Source organism: Pygocentrus nattereri, chromosome 12 (assembly GCF_015220715.1).
Source record: "Pygocentrus nattereri isolate fPygNat1 chromosome 12, fPygNat1.pri, whole genome shotgun sequence".
NCBI lineage: Eukaryota > Metazoa > Chordata > Actinopteri > Characiformes > Serrasalmidae > Pygocentrus > Pygocentrus nattereri.
Window position 1 is genome coordinate 17,996,858 of NC_051222.1, and position 17,606 is coordinate 18,014,463.

Here is a 17,606-nt window from a genome sequence, read left to right on the forward strand (position 1 = left end):
GATTCTCCAACTTTTCTCTTAAAATGATGGCACAGACAAAACTGAGTGGCTCAATCCTAACATGTGGGATCCACCCTTAGAGCCGTATCTCACAACAATTGGAGTCTTCAATGCTTGTACATTTTACTGTTTTTAAAACTCATGATGCTAACTTCTGATGAAAGGCACCAATCTGCTCACATCTGGCTTTAATGCATGAAGGTAATGTTGTGACTTGTGCAGTCAGTACAGTGCCAGTGCTAATGTAGGAACCCTTCCACCAGCCAAAAATTAGATCAGGTCATAAATCAATCTCAATCAGTAAAACAGAGTGATGACTTTCCAAAGCAATTAGCATGTATTATTCCTTCTGTGTGGAAGACCGTATCCAGCATTTAGTAACTCATAACAATGAGATCTCACAACGTGAGGTTTCTCACAGTTATGAGACATTGGTTCGTTATTATGAGATTATAATTAAAAAATAGGCGATACTAGGGGTGGGAATCTCTAAGCACCTCACGATTCGATTAGATTACGATTCAGAGGCTCCGATGCGATTACAAAACGTTTATCGATGCTTTTTGTTTTCTATACAGGATTTCTATCTACTCACTAAGATTAGAAATGAGCAGATCAGAGGGACAGTGAAGGTGGAGCAGTGTGGAGATAAAGCCAGAGAGGCCAGGTTGAGATGGTTTGGATATGTGTTGAGGAGGAATAGTGGATATATTGGGCAAAGAATGTTGGAGATGGAGCTGCCGGGTAGAAGGAGAAGAGGTAGACCTCAGAGAAGGTTTATGGATGTAGTGAAGGTGGACATGGAGATGGTTGGTGTAAAAGTAGAGGAGGCAGTGGATAGGGCAAGATGGAGGCAGATGATCCGCTGTGGCGACCCCTAAAGAGAGCGGCCGAAAGAAGAAGAAGATTTCTATCTTCTCACTGTGTGACGACTTGGTAAAGCAAAGTATTTGTAATGATCTATAATGAATTCACTTCCAGTATCTTTTATGAATAAAACAAATGGAAGTGATGTGGCAAGTGAACTGGTAGGCTCTCATTCACTGCTATTGCTTGGAGCACATGAAACGTTGCTGCCACTCATCTGCGATAAAATGCACAGTTACGGTGAAATAAGACCCAATGGCAGATGTCCACACAGCACGTTACAGCCATCCTGCCCATTTTCTTTAGTGATTTTATAACTTTTTGGTCTCGTTGTAGAGCGTGGGGGGGTGTCAGTAAAATACTTTCAAAACGGGATGTGTGCAACGTAGCGTGAAAGCCCTGTTTCGCAACGACTAAGACTCAGACTGCAGGTCATTTAGCAACGATACGTTAATCACGTTCAGAAGCACTGCAGTTGTTTCCTGGTAAGTTAAACCTGCAACGAGAGACTGTCAAACACTGAAAAGTTGAGAAGATTAAGTCAGCTTCTCTTTCAAATTTTCCTGTTCCACCTTAAATGGTGCCGCATTTACATTCGGAACCTTAGTCAGAATTTAAGGTTGAATGGGAAAATTCAAACAAGAAGCTCAAGCGACTTCAAGAAGCAACTTCAGCCTCATAAAACAGTCGAACGTTGAGAGATATTTTACAATAAGCTGCTCTACTTCTGAGGAAAAGTTGTCTGGCGGGAGGAAAGTGGCTATAGCTAAAGCTTAAACATCAGCACAAGCAGAGACATACTGGATATTAAGTGTTGTGGCTGCCAAGGTGGTTTGATTTTTCTTGAAAAGACAAAATGTCTTTTCTTAACATTTGTGTTGTGACTCTTAATCTGGCTTTTAATGCAGAGCCGGTCAGATTTTTCACTCATCTAGTTGTGGTGTTGTTATGTGCACCTCAAAGAGTGTCCGGATGCTGCACTTCAGCACTTCCAGGTTTCGCCTTTTGCGTTCCATCAACATTATATTATAAATTAAATATTTAGGAAATCGATTTTTGACATTTGTGAATCAATTCAGAATCGTTCATGTCCAAATCGTGATGCATCTAAGTATCTAGTTTTTCCCGCACCCTGTACACTGTACAGTTAGCACCTACACTGTTAACACCTAGCCTGTTAAGTTAGCATCTACAGTGCTAACACCTACACTGTCAATTAGCATTTACAGTGCTAACATCTACACACCTACACCACTATTAAATTAGCATATACAGTGTTAACATCTACACTGTTCAAGTAGCACATTCTGTGTTGAATCAACACCTACCATGTTACAGCTGGATATAAATAACTCTATTAGGAAAAACTGCTTACACTAAATTTGATGCTTGACTGCGTTGTCTATGATGGTGATCATTAAATCTAACAAATAAAAACATTTCTCCTTATAGTCAAACATTAATTAAAAACATTGCATAAATATAACACATCCCTATTCATAAGTTCTCCACTTATGAAAATTCAGTTCACTTGCTCAAAACCTGTTCCTGTTCCTGTTCCTATATCTATGCGTCAATATACTTTCACATGTATGTCATCTGGAATTTCATTAGTAAGTTTTTATTAATTAGTTCAAACTACAGTTCCACAGTAAAAAGGGTATTTAAAAAGTGAAGATTTAGTTTCATTAAAAAAAACACATATACAGTACTGTGTGAAAGTTTCAGGCATCTAAACAAATTTTTAAAGAATTTACCTCAGCAGTGAGTTTATCACAATATGCATTAGAATAAAGTCACATTCATAATTCAAATAAACATAAAACAATGAAAAGGAACAAGAATTTCTTGGGTCCATATTTTTCCTTGACACCTTCACAGCCGTCGCAGAGACTTGTTAATATCATCAATTACATCATGAGCACAATTTACTGAGCACTGATTGGTCAAACCAGGAGCTGCTTTTTAACTACATTTAATACTGGGCTTCCTCGAGGAGAGGCTTGAAAATGGTTAAACAAACACGCTAATATATATATATAATCATTATTAATTAATATTGTGTACAGTACTGTATATTCAAAGAAATATTCTCCCATATATGTGGTGGTGTGTTAGTGTGTGTTGCGCTGGTACGAGTGGATCAGACACAGCAGTGCTGCTGGAGTTTTTAAACACCTCAGTGTCACTGCTGGACTGAGAATAGTCTACCAACCAAAAATATCCAGCGAACAGCGTCCTGTGGGCAGCGTCCTGTGACCACTGATGAAGGACTAGAAGATGACCAGCACAAACTGTGCAGCAGCAGATGAGCTGTCGTCTCTGACTTTACATCTACAAGGTGGACTGACAAAGTAAGACGGTCTAACAGAGTGGACAGTGAGTGGACAGTGTTTAAAAACTCCAGCAGCACTGCTGGGTCTGATCAACTCAGACCAGCACAACACACATGAACACACCACCACCACATCAATGTTACTGCAGTGCTGAGAATGATCCACCACCCAAATAGTACCTGCTCTGTGAGGGTCCATGGGGTCCTGACCACTGAAGAACAGGGTAAAAAGGGGCTAACAAAGTATCAGAGAAACAGATGGACTACAGTCTGTAACTGTAGAACTACAAAGAGCAGCTATACAGTAAGTGGAGCCGATAAAATGGACAATGAGTGTAGAAACAAGGAGGTGGTCAGAATGTTATGCCTGATCAGTGTATGCATAAATCACATCGCTTCTGTGATCATAAAACATACATATAAAAGGGTACATGGCACTAGATGGTCAACTATTTCTAATAAAGTAGCCAGTCAGTGTACTATTGTTTTAGAGCTGTATATTCCAGTAACTTAGCAATGGACAGTATAACTGAAGTAATATGTAATAATAGGAGAACTTAGCCTTCGATGTCTTTCTGGCTCCTTCCATAGTAGATTAATTCTGAAATATGAGAAATGTACACTAAATCTGACTGACCCTCAGCCCCTCTCCTTTCTCTACCCTTTCTCTGATCCGTATTGTCATTAGTGACTGGCAAAGTCAAACAAATCGGTAATGACCTCTGAGCGATCTCCTCTGATGTGCGTAAAGCAAAACTTGAATAAAGTCATATGGCAAACATTTACTGGAAAGAGCCAGGAGGTTAACAATGAGCACCACCCCGATTCCTAATGTCTTTCAGTATAAACTGACCTGCAGTGTGTATGTGGGAGTCGGCTTTATAACATAAATTACCACAGTCATGTTCCTCTCTCTCATCCTCTCTCTCTCTCTCATCCTCTCTCTCATCCTCTCTCTCTCTCTCTCTCTCTCTCTCTCATCCTCTCTCTCTCTCTCTCTCTCTCTCATCCTCTCTCTCATCCTCTCTCTCTCTCTCTCTCTCTCTCTCTCATCCTCTCTCTCATCCTCTCTCTCTCTCTCTCTCTCTCTCTCTCTCTCTCATCCTCTCTCTCTCTCTCTCTCTCTCTCTCTCTCTCATCCTCTCTCTCTCTCTCTCTCTCTCTCTCTCTCTCTCATCCTCTCTCTCTCTCTCTCTCTCTCTCTCTCTCTCTCTCTCTCTCTCTCTCTCTCTCTCTCTCTCTATCTATCTCTCTCTCTCTCGTTCTCTCTTGCTCTTTCATTATTAAGCTCTTAACAGCAGGAGAAATCTCTTAATGTCCAAGACACTAAAACGCTGCTGGCTCTTCTGTACTATTGGGACGGATTTACATGGGCAGTAGGGGTGATCTAAGTTTACCGCAGCATGTCTGTAAAGTCTATGACTAATTTGCACAGGATAAGAAATCTCAGTATAGATTACTGAAATAATGGGATGGTAGGGAAAATGCAACTAAAAAGAGCTGTAAACAGATTTGCAAACTGCCTTTTGAAGGTATTTAAATCACAATATCATAAAAAGAGATATTTAATATTTAACTTGAAGTTTATTGGCTTTATGCTAATTCCAAATGAACACATTTAAAATAGCTGGAAATGGGGCAATGTAAGACCAGGAAGTTTGTGAAATGATCAAAAACCAGTTATGGAACTTTCCACAGGTAAACAAATAAGAAAACGTTAGTGAATGTCAGGATTTTTCTCAAAACTGTGTAAGTGGTTTTAACAATAAATTTCTTTTTAAGAGCAGTTTTATTTAACGAGGCCCAGTGTTTAATAACTAAGAACAATTTAGGGATTTCACCATCTACAGCCTATAATATCATTAAAGGATTCAGAGAACCCAGAGAAATCTCTGTGCATAAAGTCAGAAAACCAATACTGAATGCCTGTGACCTTTAATCCGTCAGGCGGCACTGCATTAAAAACCAACGTGCTTCTGTAACAAATATATCCGCATGGTCTCGGGCCGGGGTGGATGAAGTACACAAATCAGGTACTTGAGTTAAAATAGAGATACCCAAAGTAAAATAATACTCCAGTTAAAGTAAGTCCTCCCTTTAGACCTCAACTTGAGTAAAAGTACAAAAGTTTTTGCCTTCAAATGTACTTAAGTATCGAAAGTAAAAGTACTAAAAGATGAATTATGACTCTAATGTCCTATTACCTTTTTTGTAACAAGACTCTTGCCTTATTAACTCATTTTAGGTGAAAATCCTCCAGTGTCTCTCTTGGTAAACCAGTCTTTTAATAGAACGTCATTAATTAGTGTCTATTGAAGTTACCGTAAGCACAAAACACTGAAAGCAAACAGTTTCCATTAGGAAGAACCGAGTGGCTCTGAAATCACTTTTTGAACTGTGTTTACAGGGGTTTCCCGAGGAATTTCCGACACCAGTGGTGGAGAGTAATTGAGTAAATGCATTTTGTTACTGTAACTAAGTAGTTCATACCACAAGCCAAAAAATTATAAAAATACAGGAAAGGTTAATTAGTTGGAACATTACATATCTTGTCTTTATATGGTTTTCAGTTGAATATACATCATAAAAGAATTTCAAATATTTACTATTTTTATACTTTTCTCAACTTTTTTGGAATTGGGTTTGTATGTTGTACAAATCCTTCTTTCACATGTTAAACATAATCTTGTATTGGTCAGTTAATAATTTGATTAATCATTGATAGATAACAGAAACTACAATCCGTCATAACTGCCCCAGTTTTCTTTCAACAAACGTTTGTTTTTTTTGTTTTTTTTTCTTTCCCCAAAGCATGAGTTGCTGGAAAACCTTGAACTTGTAAGAGACGCCTGTGCTGGACAAGAGAGAGCAAAGCTAATGGAGACAGACGTGTTTGAGGAAAGAGGGCACGAGGTCTAGGTTTTAACGCATGTGAGACACAGGCCGATTATGCATCGTCCGTAAATCCTCTATCTGCTTAGCCCATTAATGAGTCAGCAAGAGAGAACAAAAAGAGGAGAAGGAGCTGAACAATGATTGATCTCTGTATACAAAGGCCACATCTGCGTACTCGATCACTTTAGTGGCTATTTAATGAGCCAGCCTTACCATTTTTTATGTAAATGAATCACCGTGACCGTGTACTTCATCATAAGGATAATATCTCAATGTATTGTGCTTGTGCTTGACCAGTATGTTGCCATGCTGTTGGTCTGCACTTAGATTAACATTAGAATAGAAATTATGTGAGCATTCTGGAATAATTAGTTGAATAGCATAGAGGCTGTATATTGATTTTGCAGCAGGTTTGAGGGCACTACATTTTAAATACAACACTCAGAGATCACCCTTCACTTATTTAATTTCCAGTCAAAACAGCAGATATGAGTTATTAATATTTCAGAGTCAGGGAAAAGCAGAAAGCATACATTTAGCAGAACATTACACAGAAGCCTCAACAACTAAATATCCATCCATTTTCTAAGCCGCTTCTCCGTCAGGGTCGCGGGGGGGTGCTATCCCAGCAGTCTTCGGGCGGAAGGCAGGATACACCCTGGACAGGTCGCCAGTCCATCGCAGGGCAGACAGACACAGACAGTCACTCACACACTCACACCAAGGGGCAATTTAGCACGTCCAATTGGCCTGACTGCATGTCTTTGAACTGTGGGAGAAAACCCACGCAGACACGGGGAGAACATGCAAACTCCACACAGAGAGGACCCCAGTCACCCGGCCGGGGAATGGAACCCAGGCCCTCCTTGCTGTGAGGCAACAGCGCTACCCACCGCCCCACCGTGCTGCCCAACAACTAAATATAACATCACATATTCACATATTCAGGTGTTATTACGGCTTCCATTCCTTTCTGCAGACTTGCTTTCAGTTTTCCAAAGTAAATCTGCAGGGTTTTTCCAAAGTTCTCAGCAGTTGGTTGAATTTTTTGCTTCTCACAATCCGTGTAATGTCAAATGCATTCAGTTGTCCTGAGCATTTGAAGTCTGGGGTGGTCAGTCCGTTGTTCTGAGATCAACAGCAGCTTCTTTGCTTAATTTCCTTCTTTTTTGGCTATTTTCTTTTCTCAATAACAGCTTCTTAACAGCTAGACATCCTTTCAGACTCATAGTGTTGAGTTGTCTTCTCACAGTGGAAGGATGGACAGAAACACCTGTGGATTTTTTCAGATCTGAATCAAGAGTGGAGCTATTTCTCCCAAACATGAAAGCTTTAAATCCTGTCTATCTGATGGTATCTGACCAGTTTTGGTTGTTTGGATTCCCAGTTTCTTCCCATCTTTTTTTTTTTTTTTTGAGCTACAATTTATGCTTTTTTGTGCTTTCTGTGCTTTCTTATGCTAGCGGATTATCTTATCTCTAATCTCTCTTAGAAATATCTGCTGAAAATGAATAGCTTGTATTTAATGGCCGTTTTGACTGGAACGTAAACAAATAAACAGCAGTATTTGGCTTTTGCACAATGCTGTCTGCTGAATGGGAGGAGTCTTACCATTGTGAAGTTATTACCATCCTTTTGCTTTACTATTTTAATCTCAAACAATGAAGGATGATGTGAATGATGCGATTCGGCAAAATAAGACAACATGCACAGCAAAAATTTTCCATAAAATAAAATTATATTAAAATATCTTACAAACAATAATGTGATGTGGATCAAAAGTTTGGAACCCGCACTTTCATCAGAATTTGTCTGATTGTTTCAATATGCTACGAGTGAGGCATAACTGACATCAAATTACAACATGCTTTTATCTTTAGCAATAACTACAATTTGTGAACCTTGAGAGTCCAGATGGCTTTTATAAAGCCATGTAAGTAATAATACTCCTGTGAATTAGTGTCACAACTTAATAAACCTGCCATGCTGAAATAAGTAAAGCGATGAGCCTTTGTTACTCTCGCCAATAAACACACAAATATTCATGAAAGGCGATTATTTCACGCATTCTTGATAAAAGATAAGTTCAGGCCAGTGAGGCAACACTGAAAATGCACTACCAGTACCAGTCCAATGAGCCTGAAGCAGAGATATGAGGAAGCCAGCCAGAAAACCAATGTAGAGGAAAATGGAGCAAACACTGGATAAGATTCATGCATGACGAAACCCTTCTCTCTTGTTGTGAACCTTTCTGGCACACAACTGGCCAAAGTTTCTGTCTTACACACTGAAACTCCACAGAGACGAAAATATTAACTGCTGTTTAATTACAACAACGTGAAAACAGATTGGAACTAAACTCTGCAGGAGGACAGATCTACAGGAGGAGGGTTGATGACCACTGTAATGAAGCTACACTATGTAATTTATGGGGATTTGGAGACCTCTGTGGTGGAAATATGTAACTGCACGCAACAGGAGGACAAATACCTTGTAATGTGGGTTGTGATTCGGATCCCTTCCCCAAGTGGATGAATCTGATGTGCGAGTGTATTGAGTATTCAAAGAGAACTGGCTTGTATGATCTATTGTCATATCATCATCAGTATAATGTTAATTCTGCATTTTGAGATCTAACCATTGAGCCAGATCTGCTCTTTAAACCTGTTTTTAACTCCTGTCAAATTTGACCCAACACCTCTGACTTTTAAATTACTCTTTTAGGCTTTACATGAAAATTTCCAGCAGTACACTCACATCATATTTAGCATGACTAAGTTTTTTTTAAATTAAAGTTTAAAGTTTTAAGACAAATCTTTTGATGCTGGATTGCAGCAAATCCACTGCCAGAAAGGGTACAACCCCTCTAATCACCCTCCAAAAATTACCTTAGTCTGTGCTCTTTTAACATCTGGAGTTACAGCAAATGCAAGCAAAACAGCATCATTTTCTAGCTAACAGGACTGTTTTTCCCTTGCAAGAGGTAATGTTTATTTGAATTGCATGCAATCTATTTTCAGCATACACAGCACATAGACCATACATGCTTATTTGGAGTTTTGGGGGTGGGGTTTCAGCCATGCTAATTTACAGGCTTGTTGATTGGCAGATAGTTTTGACGAGTATTGAAGTCACGCCCCAAAAACATTTAGCCAAAAATTTCTCATGATTTCTCCCCAGATGTTCTTATTAAGAAATCACATCTGGGCTTAGGCTAAATGCTTCTACTGCTTCTCCATAAGGCTAATGTAGGTAATGGAATGTAATAGTTTAAACACAGACGTGGACATGACTAAAAGTTTGAGTGCCCCTGATCAAATGACATGCCTTCTTGATTTTTTTGCAAAATGACATGTTTTTTTTCCCAAACACAGTTACTGTTTATTTGCTAAATGTAGTACATTAAAAAAAAAAAAAAAAAAACATACAATGTGGTCTGACCTAACATAACATATTTGATGGCATATGTCATACTTTCCCCAAACTCTTAAACAAAACAAATAAAAGAAAACAATAAAATGAGCAGAAAAAAAGTCATAATTAAGTGTGTTTTCTGTAGGCAATGTTAACTTCTTTTCACTTATAAAGTCAGCAAAACATCATTTAAGCGTGGTGGTTTTTGGCTTATTTTACTTATTTGTAAAAAGTCATTTAAAAGAAAGTAAAAAAGTCAATAAAAATGAGTAATTAAGGATTGCCCAAAAAGTTTCCAAGCCTTCTTAGAGGTTTTGTTTATTTCTGTTAAGTAATTCTTACTTGTCTTATTTATTAATATAATTCTCCTTGCAAAATGTCATGTATATTCACAGTATATTCTCACGTTTAATGTGAAGTTTGGATGCATTTCACATTTTTTTTGTTATTCTTACCAAAGACGTTTTGTCTTCAGGGTTACCAGTCCAGCCTATCATTGGCTATCATTGTTTACACGCAAAGATTTTTGCCAGTCCAACTGAATACATTCTGATTATAGATCGAAACTGAGGTGTTTATATGCTCACTCTCCTAAACAATCTGATGGAAAATCTCTGTTTACATGCTCACTACAAGTAATCCGGACTAACAATTACACACATTCGTAGGGAACCACTTGTGTAGACGTTACCATGGCAGCGTGTGTCATGTGTGTCCAGTCAGTGCGGGACGGGTAGCAGTAAACAGGGCTGGTGTTTTTAAATTGCTTTAAATTATTTAAAATCTCAGACTCAGGAAAAGGTACTTTGCATGTAATTCTTAAGGACACGGTGAAAAGAAGACATCATGTTCTAAGACACATAAGCTGGACCCTCGTCCCACCGCCGTCTTTTAAAGCTCAAAGCTTAAATTCCGTCTCCTCTGCAGACCAGTTTCTGCTCCCGCCATGTTGAATGGTATAAACCTTCGCTATGAGGCGCACATGCGCCGAATGTACACAAACTTTCAGATTGGGAATGTAATCCGATACGGAAGTTTACACGGCTATTATTCTTCTATTTAACAGATTATTTACAGGATTACCCAGCTTGTTCAGTCGGATAGAAATTGTATTCCAAATGGCCTCAATTAGACTAGCCTATTCCAACTGAGGTGTATATGTGATGGTCCGACGGAAAAGACACGTGGGTACATTCCAGTTTGGGGTGCAAAAATCGGTGTTTATTAAATCCCAGCTGCCTCCGCCACAGTATACATGGACACATTGAGCTATTAGTCGGATTATTAGCAGATTATTAGGCTGCATGTAAACATGGCTACTGTGCATGCTAACAGAATGGCAAATATGCATTAAGCTATTAAAGCCCTCAGATGTGTGATTTTAGTCTTGTATAAGCCATTTATTCATCACTGCACAAAACAGTTTGTTTAATTTAATTGAGTTGTTTTAATTGAACAGTTCCATGAGGAACTAATTCAACAGTAAGCAGAACTTGAAAAAGTAGCTCTAGTGCAAAACTAAAACAGCAAACTTCAGACCCTGAACATGTCTTGGCTGATCGACTACATATAGGATAAGGTGAAAGCATGGGAAGTTGATATTTGCTCAACCATCCAAGCAGGTGTCATGTAAACATCATGGATGTCATCATTGTCCATAAGGGAAGCATCTATCCAAGCTTTGCTTACACGCGCTGTGCTCAACTGGGATGGAGCGTGGGCAGTTCCTCTGTAGAGATGACCAAAAGGTGACCTCACAGACAGGCCCAAACATTCGCACTGTCCCCACTGATACATAAGTCACTGACACTGACTTGTCTGAAAGAACATGAACATAACATGAATGTTAGGGTTCAAAAACAAGCCTGAGAAACATTCTAGGAATTTGGTTTTGCTTGCTGTTTTCCCCTTCGATTATAAAGCGCTCGTGCTGGTTAAATGCTGATACGACATGAACACAAACTTTAGTCATGACATTCTCTTATGCAGATTATGTGCTTTGTGATGAAAAAAATATCTCAACTAAATGAACTTTAAAATTATGCCACATATTTAGATATAGAGTAAAGTCAACATATATGGACTTATGTTATGAGATATCAGCATAGTATTTAATATCAACCTACATGCTTTCAATTTGCACGTCTTACAGCCTTCTTGGTTCATTTATTGAGGGCATGAAGATGAAGAAGTCTCCTGAATAAAGTATGACCATGCAAGAACAAGTTCAGAAGCAACAAATTGATGACAAAGTTGCTTTCAATTAGGGGTAAGCGATGTGATATTTGTCATTATCATGATAAATTTCATCTCAATATGCTTTTCTGTGTGTATTGTGGACATCAGCACTTAAAGACAACCAACAAATTGTTTATTTAATTAAAAAGAGGACATAACTAGTCCTGTTTAACCCCTTAAAATCCCATTCAAATCTCATTATTCAGTAACTACACAGAAAATAAAACTTATTTTCTCATTTTTTCCGTCTAACTGGATAGTGCGGGATTCTCCGTAAAAATAAATCATTGCATTCATAGTTTTTTGACAGCATCACTTTGGTTATTTTTGTCCGTTCCAACTTATCAAACCTCAGAAAATATGCTTAGTGTTTAAAGAGTGTTTAAATGTGCGTACGTTTTGGACTAAGGTTTCTTTCACGTTATCAGACTTTCTCAATAAACCAAATACAGTACAGACTTTGCTTTTGATTGACGATTCGGAATGTAATTCATTTTGTTGCTATGACTTTTGTTGCTTACTGTATTTTGTATTACACCGAAGCTCTATTGTCACGACTGGCTCCTCCCACTCCTCCATGTGCTTTTTGTTTTGGTCTTGCATGTGCATCTGTTTACATGTCCATGTGCTTCTTTGTTTGGTTTCCTCCCAGTCTGGCGCCCTTGTTTTCTTGACTCCGCCCCTGATTTGTTCCACCTGTTTTCCACCTGTGTCTTGTGAACAATCGTTAACCCTGTTGTATTTAAGCCCTGTGTTTTCCCTTGTGTGTTTGCTGGTCTTTGTTGGATGTATGTATTGGATGTGTTGTTAAATACCGCTTGAATTGTTTTGTTTGGTGTTTCTTCCGGCCTCAGCTGTTTGTTTGATCCTGTTTCATTTTGGCGCTATGTCCCTCCTGTTCTACGTATTGGCTCTATGACCCTGGACTGTCTTGACCCTGATTTTGGATTTGCCCATAATAAATCTCGCTTGTCTCCGCACATGCGTCCGCCTCAACATCGCGCCACGTTACAACTATATTAAAAATAAAAACATTTGATCGCAAAAAAAAAGAAAATGAATAATCATGACGCATACTGTTTATTGTGAAAATATCATGAAGTATCATAACTAGAGGTGGGCGATATGGCAAAAATACAAGATTGTGATACTTCAAGAAATTTTCACAATACACAATGTGTCACTATATTTGTTTTTTTTTTCAGACATTTGATCAGTTGGAACTGAGACAAAAAGAACCAGTAGTGCTACATTTTTAAATATACTACATTTAATATAAACATACCTAAATATACTACTAAAAACTGTAAATACAATTATTTTTATTCAATATTTGGCATACTGTCTGCACTAAATCCAGTTAAACGTGCCTAATTTTGCTCTCTTTATATTGAAATGGGTAGTTGAGCACACGTACTGATGATTTGCACGACATGCTCAGAAAAGCATGTGTTGTGTTGTGACATTGATTATCAGGTTTAGCGATATATTTCAGCATATTGCAAAGCCAGTCATGATGTTCTATTTGCCTTCTTGCCTAACTTGACTTCCACTAGTTGTTCATGTGAAAAATCTCAAGCTAACATTCTTCAAATGTGCAAAAATACAATCAACACTGACCTCATCTTTTTTTTTATTATTGAATTTAAACTACCTCCTGAAGTCAGTTACTAAACTTAGAGTCTGCCTGAAATACACTGAGCACAGTTCCTGGCTGTAAGAATGACCAGGAGAAGCTGGTCCAATTCCTTCAACCTCAAACAACACATGTAGTTTTGCTGCCGTTTAAACGAGAAGGAAACGGCCTGATATGTCCCAACCATAGCCTGTGTGTGTGGACAGCAGCCAAATATTTAGTCATTAAAGCTCAGGCTAAAAATAAGCCTGAAGTATGTTTTTGTAAGGATTTCATTATCTGCACTGCTGCTGTGGCAGCTTTATTCATTCACGCTCCATATGTCTGGCCCTACAATGGACATGTTAAAGCCACATACCAGCCAACAATACTGCTCAAATATACACTAATATATGCATTTTTGGCATATTTGGTATTGTATTCTGACCAAGTGGGCCAAGTTTCCACACACCTATTTAGTATAATCCTAGACTGGAAAGGAGTTTTAATGCAGAATCCCCATTACGAGAGTCATTTGGTGCAAGACTAGGGAGAGTTCATGTCTGGTAACCTAAAGGCCAGTTATCCAGACAGGGATTAAGGATAGTTGTGGACTAATTGACAGTATCAACGGGGATTCTCCGTTGAAACCCCTATTTAGTCCAAGATAATCCATGTCTGAAAGATTGGCCTTGTATATCAATGTCTGTTACAAATGTGTAATGACTCATAGCCCAAGATTAAGCAATGATTCCAACATTTCACAGAAGAACCTTGATTAAAAACGAGCTTCCACAATAAACTGAATTAAATAAGAACACAAATCAATGGCAAACAGATACAGCATGCTATCACTGTGGGCCATTGCATCCTCCCTTACTACGCCTTGCATTTGTGCCAATAAAAATTTCAAAATGTCCCAGCTCCCCACATGTACAGACCACAATGTATGAACGGCAGCCAAAACCAGCAGGGCTGTGTGAAGTAACCTAAAACTGTCCTTAAGTAAAAGAATTGTTGCTACGAGGAAATAATAACTCAAATCAAAGTATATAAAAAATAAAAGCAGTTTGGAATAGCAGTTAAAATGTATACGGACGAAAAGCTCCTCAAAGAGTTCCCTACCTAACTACAATGAAACTTCCTCGTACATCCAGCACCAATCAGCCCAGGAACTGAAGTTGATTGGGCTCAATACGCCTCTTTTTGGGATCATTTTGTTCTAAAATAAAATGATAAAATCATATGCCTATGTACGTGAGCAACAGCAAAGCAGTCCAGGTGCTTTCACCACAACAGAATCAAATCGACCCCAAAAAAGGAATTTGCAGCTCAATATTAATGACTAAAACATAACCGAGCGAAAATGTCCAGAAGTTTGTAGACACTTTCTTGTCCGGTCCAGTGTCTCTTCTGAAATGAAAGGTATTAGCAGGGAGTGTGTCCCTGTAACAGCCTCTATTCTTCTGGGAAGGCTTTTCATAGATGTTGGAACATCGCTGTGAGGATCTGATGGCATTCAGCCATAAGAGCATTTGTGGGGTCTAGTACTGACGTCGGATGATGAGTTCTGGATCACACTGGACCACTCAATTGTGCAAGCCACTCCAGAGAACATAGTACCACAGCTCAATGCTGGGGAGGAGAGGGGCTTTATACCCCTCTAGTCAATGCTAGATGTTGGTTACAGCTTATGTGCTGCGCCAAATCGTCCAATTCTATTGGCAGTGGTTTTATGGAGATTATACAAGCTTGTACCTCTGGGCATACTGAATATAGTGGAAAATACCCCAAAACTCAGCATCTTCAGTATGCGGAACTGAGCGAATGTAGCTTGTTTACAACCCTGGGAAGAAAAAAGCGCACCATCAAACCTGAGCTCACTTTCAAACTCTCCATTAGCTAATGTGGCTAATGTTTGTTCTGTGGCTTCACCTTAGATTTCAACACAGTATAAGTGGCAGGTTTTCTGCTGCGCTTTCTTGTGCAAGAAACATAGAAGCTCAGCAAAATATTCAGAAAAGCACAAACGCATCCTTCACTTCAGCACCTCTAGACAAACACAGGATTTTCTGTGCCAGCAAACCTGACTAACATGTAACTCAGCAAGAAGAGCAAACCTATTCTTATTTAACTTCAGCACGTCCTACGAAGTTTAACAAGCAAATCTGAAAAAACAAGAGAGCACCTTCAGACCAAACAGCTCAGTTATAACCGCTTAATGAAAGGGGAATGCCACCAATTTTTTCAAAAGTTCTACATAATCCCAGGTGTAAATGAAGTCATTTAGAGTGTTTTGGTGTGAAATGCATCATTTTAAAGAAACCTGCAGAGTCAGAATTCCTCAGAATGGTGGTGACAGGAACCAGCCATCTGGAGCATTTAACATTTAGCAACATCAGAGAAAAGGATTACATGAAATAGTTACAAATATGCTGTGTAACGCCTGTACTGTAGGCATATTTACTGTAACTTTGCCAAAAATACGACTTTTAAAATCCATTCATGGCAGAGGGGCACATGTGGGGTGTTTGTAAGGCAAAATAGTCCCTAAAGAAAACCTTATTTTTTGGATTTCCTACTATTTTATCATCAACGACACTATGTATAAAGACTCAGAAGACACGTGTAGGTTCACTGGTGGTTTGGGATAGTAAACAATGGCTACATTCGTGTTGTAGGCATTGTGACCCCTGGTTCACCACCACTGTTGGTTTCTCTATAATGAACATTTCACGTTAAACCTGAATGACTGAATGACTCCGTTTACACTGCCAGGACTGAACTATGCGGTGGAATTCTCCTTTGGCTTTACCTCAGATTTCCACACGACGTAAGCGTGGCAAGTGGTATGCTGCACCTTCTTCTGGAGCCACTTCCTTGGCGAGAAGAAGTTGCCCGTGGGGCTGACGCTGGGGCTCCGGGCCACCAGTGGCCCTTCCCAACCTGCGCTTCTCCTCACTCCCCTCCCGTCCTCCTCAAACTGGAAGTGGGACCACGTGGAGGTCTCCACAGGGGTCGATGGGCTTGAGGGTGAAGGTGGCGGATGGATGGAGCCTCTTGCTTTGGACGTCTTGGCCACGTCCTCGCGGCTGGAGGCTCGGAACTCCTCCGGATCGGGCGCTGAAGGCTCGTCCGTGCCGTAGTGCCTGATTATAGCCGGGTCCAGGCTCCTGGTGGCCCGCAGCCGTCGTTTAGAGATGCCCTTGGAAACGGGAGAGGAGCAAGAGGAGAAGGCGGTGGTCAGGAGTCCATGTGAGGACGACATGGCTCAAAGATGTGCTCTGCGTCAAGAACAGGGAAAAAATGTGGCAAAACTCTCCATTGGGGAAGACAGACGCTCGGTAGCCTGCATCGCTCTGCCGCTCGGTTCTGGACTGAGGAGAAAAGTGGAAGAGGAGAGGAGGAGATGGGTGGGGAGGAGGAGGAGGAGGAGAGGCTGCAGGGAGAAAAGTGGATAGTTGGGAACCTCACTCGCCCTGTGCTGTCTCCCCTCCCTCCATAATCTCTCCCTCCTTCATTTCACAGCAGGAACGACACAAAAACAAACGCACAACATGGAAGCTTCATAACATTAGCGCGCCCGGTTGGAGCGAGCTTCGGCGTGTCTGTGTGCCTGGTATTGTATTTAGCGCTTTATGGGGACCATATGTCCCCAGAGCGACGGTTAGCATTTCTCTTTCTTCTCTTTTTTTGTGATCGCACCTGGGGCTATTTCACAAAGGAGGGTTTCTAAGTTTAGTTAGATAGCCTAAGTCCAAAGTTAAGCCTGCCCAGTTGGAGAAGAGCTGTGGGACTTTACTGTTGGACTGTCCTCGTGTTTGGGCTTAACTTAACTGAGATAAGTTCACTGAGAAATCCTGCTTTGCTGCTGCTCTAACTTCTTGCCTGGAAGCTTCAGCTTTTCATTTTAGACTGAAAGGATCTGAAAAATATCGAGTTCCTTATAGCAAAAAAAATGGAGCTTGACATCATAACATTTTGGTGCTATATAGAACCATTTTCAAGAAGGTTCTATATAGAACCATTTACAACATATCAATCTGATAAACAATTTCACCATGCAAAGAACCATTTAAGCATGAAATAGTTCTATCTAGATCTCACAGTTCTGTGCAGAACCATCCCCTTTACTAAAGAACATTTGAAGAACCATCATTTTTAAGAGTGTAGCTGCATCTACGTCTGCTTCAGGCATGATTCCATGGGTGTATAAGCAATAAAAATGTAGCTGATATTTGA

The 17,606-nt window shown here is 39.7% G+C and overlaps 1 protein-coding gene across 2 annotated transcripts in view; it reads right to left on the bottom strand.

The window, feature by feature from the left end:
- Positions 1-16,770, bottom strand: part of LOC108434741 (rho GTPase-activating protein 6) — a 136,797-nt gene extending 120,027 nt beyond the window's left edge. Inside the window, exon 1 of one of the 2 annotated variants that reach the window (XM_037543117.1) lies at positions 16,180-16,770. In XM_037543117.1, the coding sequence (XP_037399014.1) occupies positions 16,180-16,632 (453 nt within the window). In that variant the 5' untranslated portion in view covers positions 16,633-16,770. The remainder of the gene's footprint in view (positions 1-16,179) is intronic. The other variant, XM_017710093.2, reaches the window with a different exon arrangement.
- Positions 16,771-17,606: the final 836 nt, after the last annotated feature.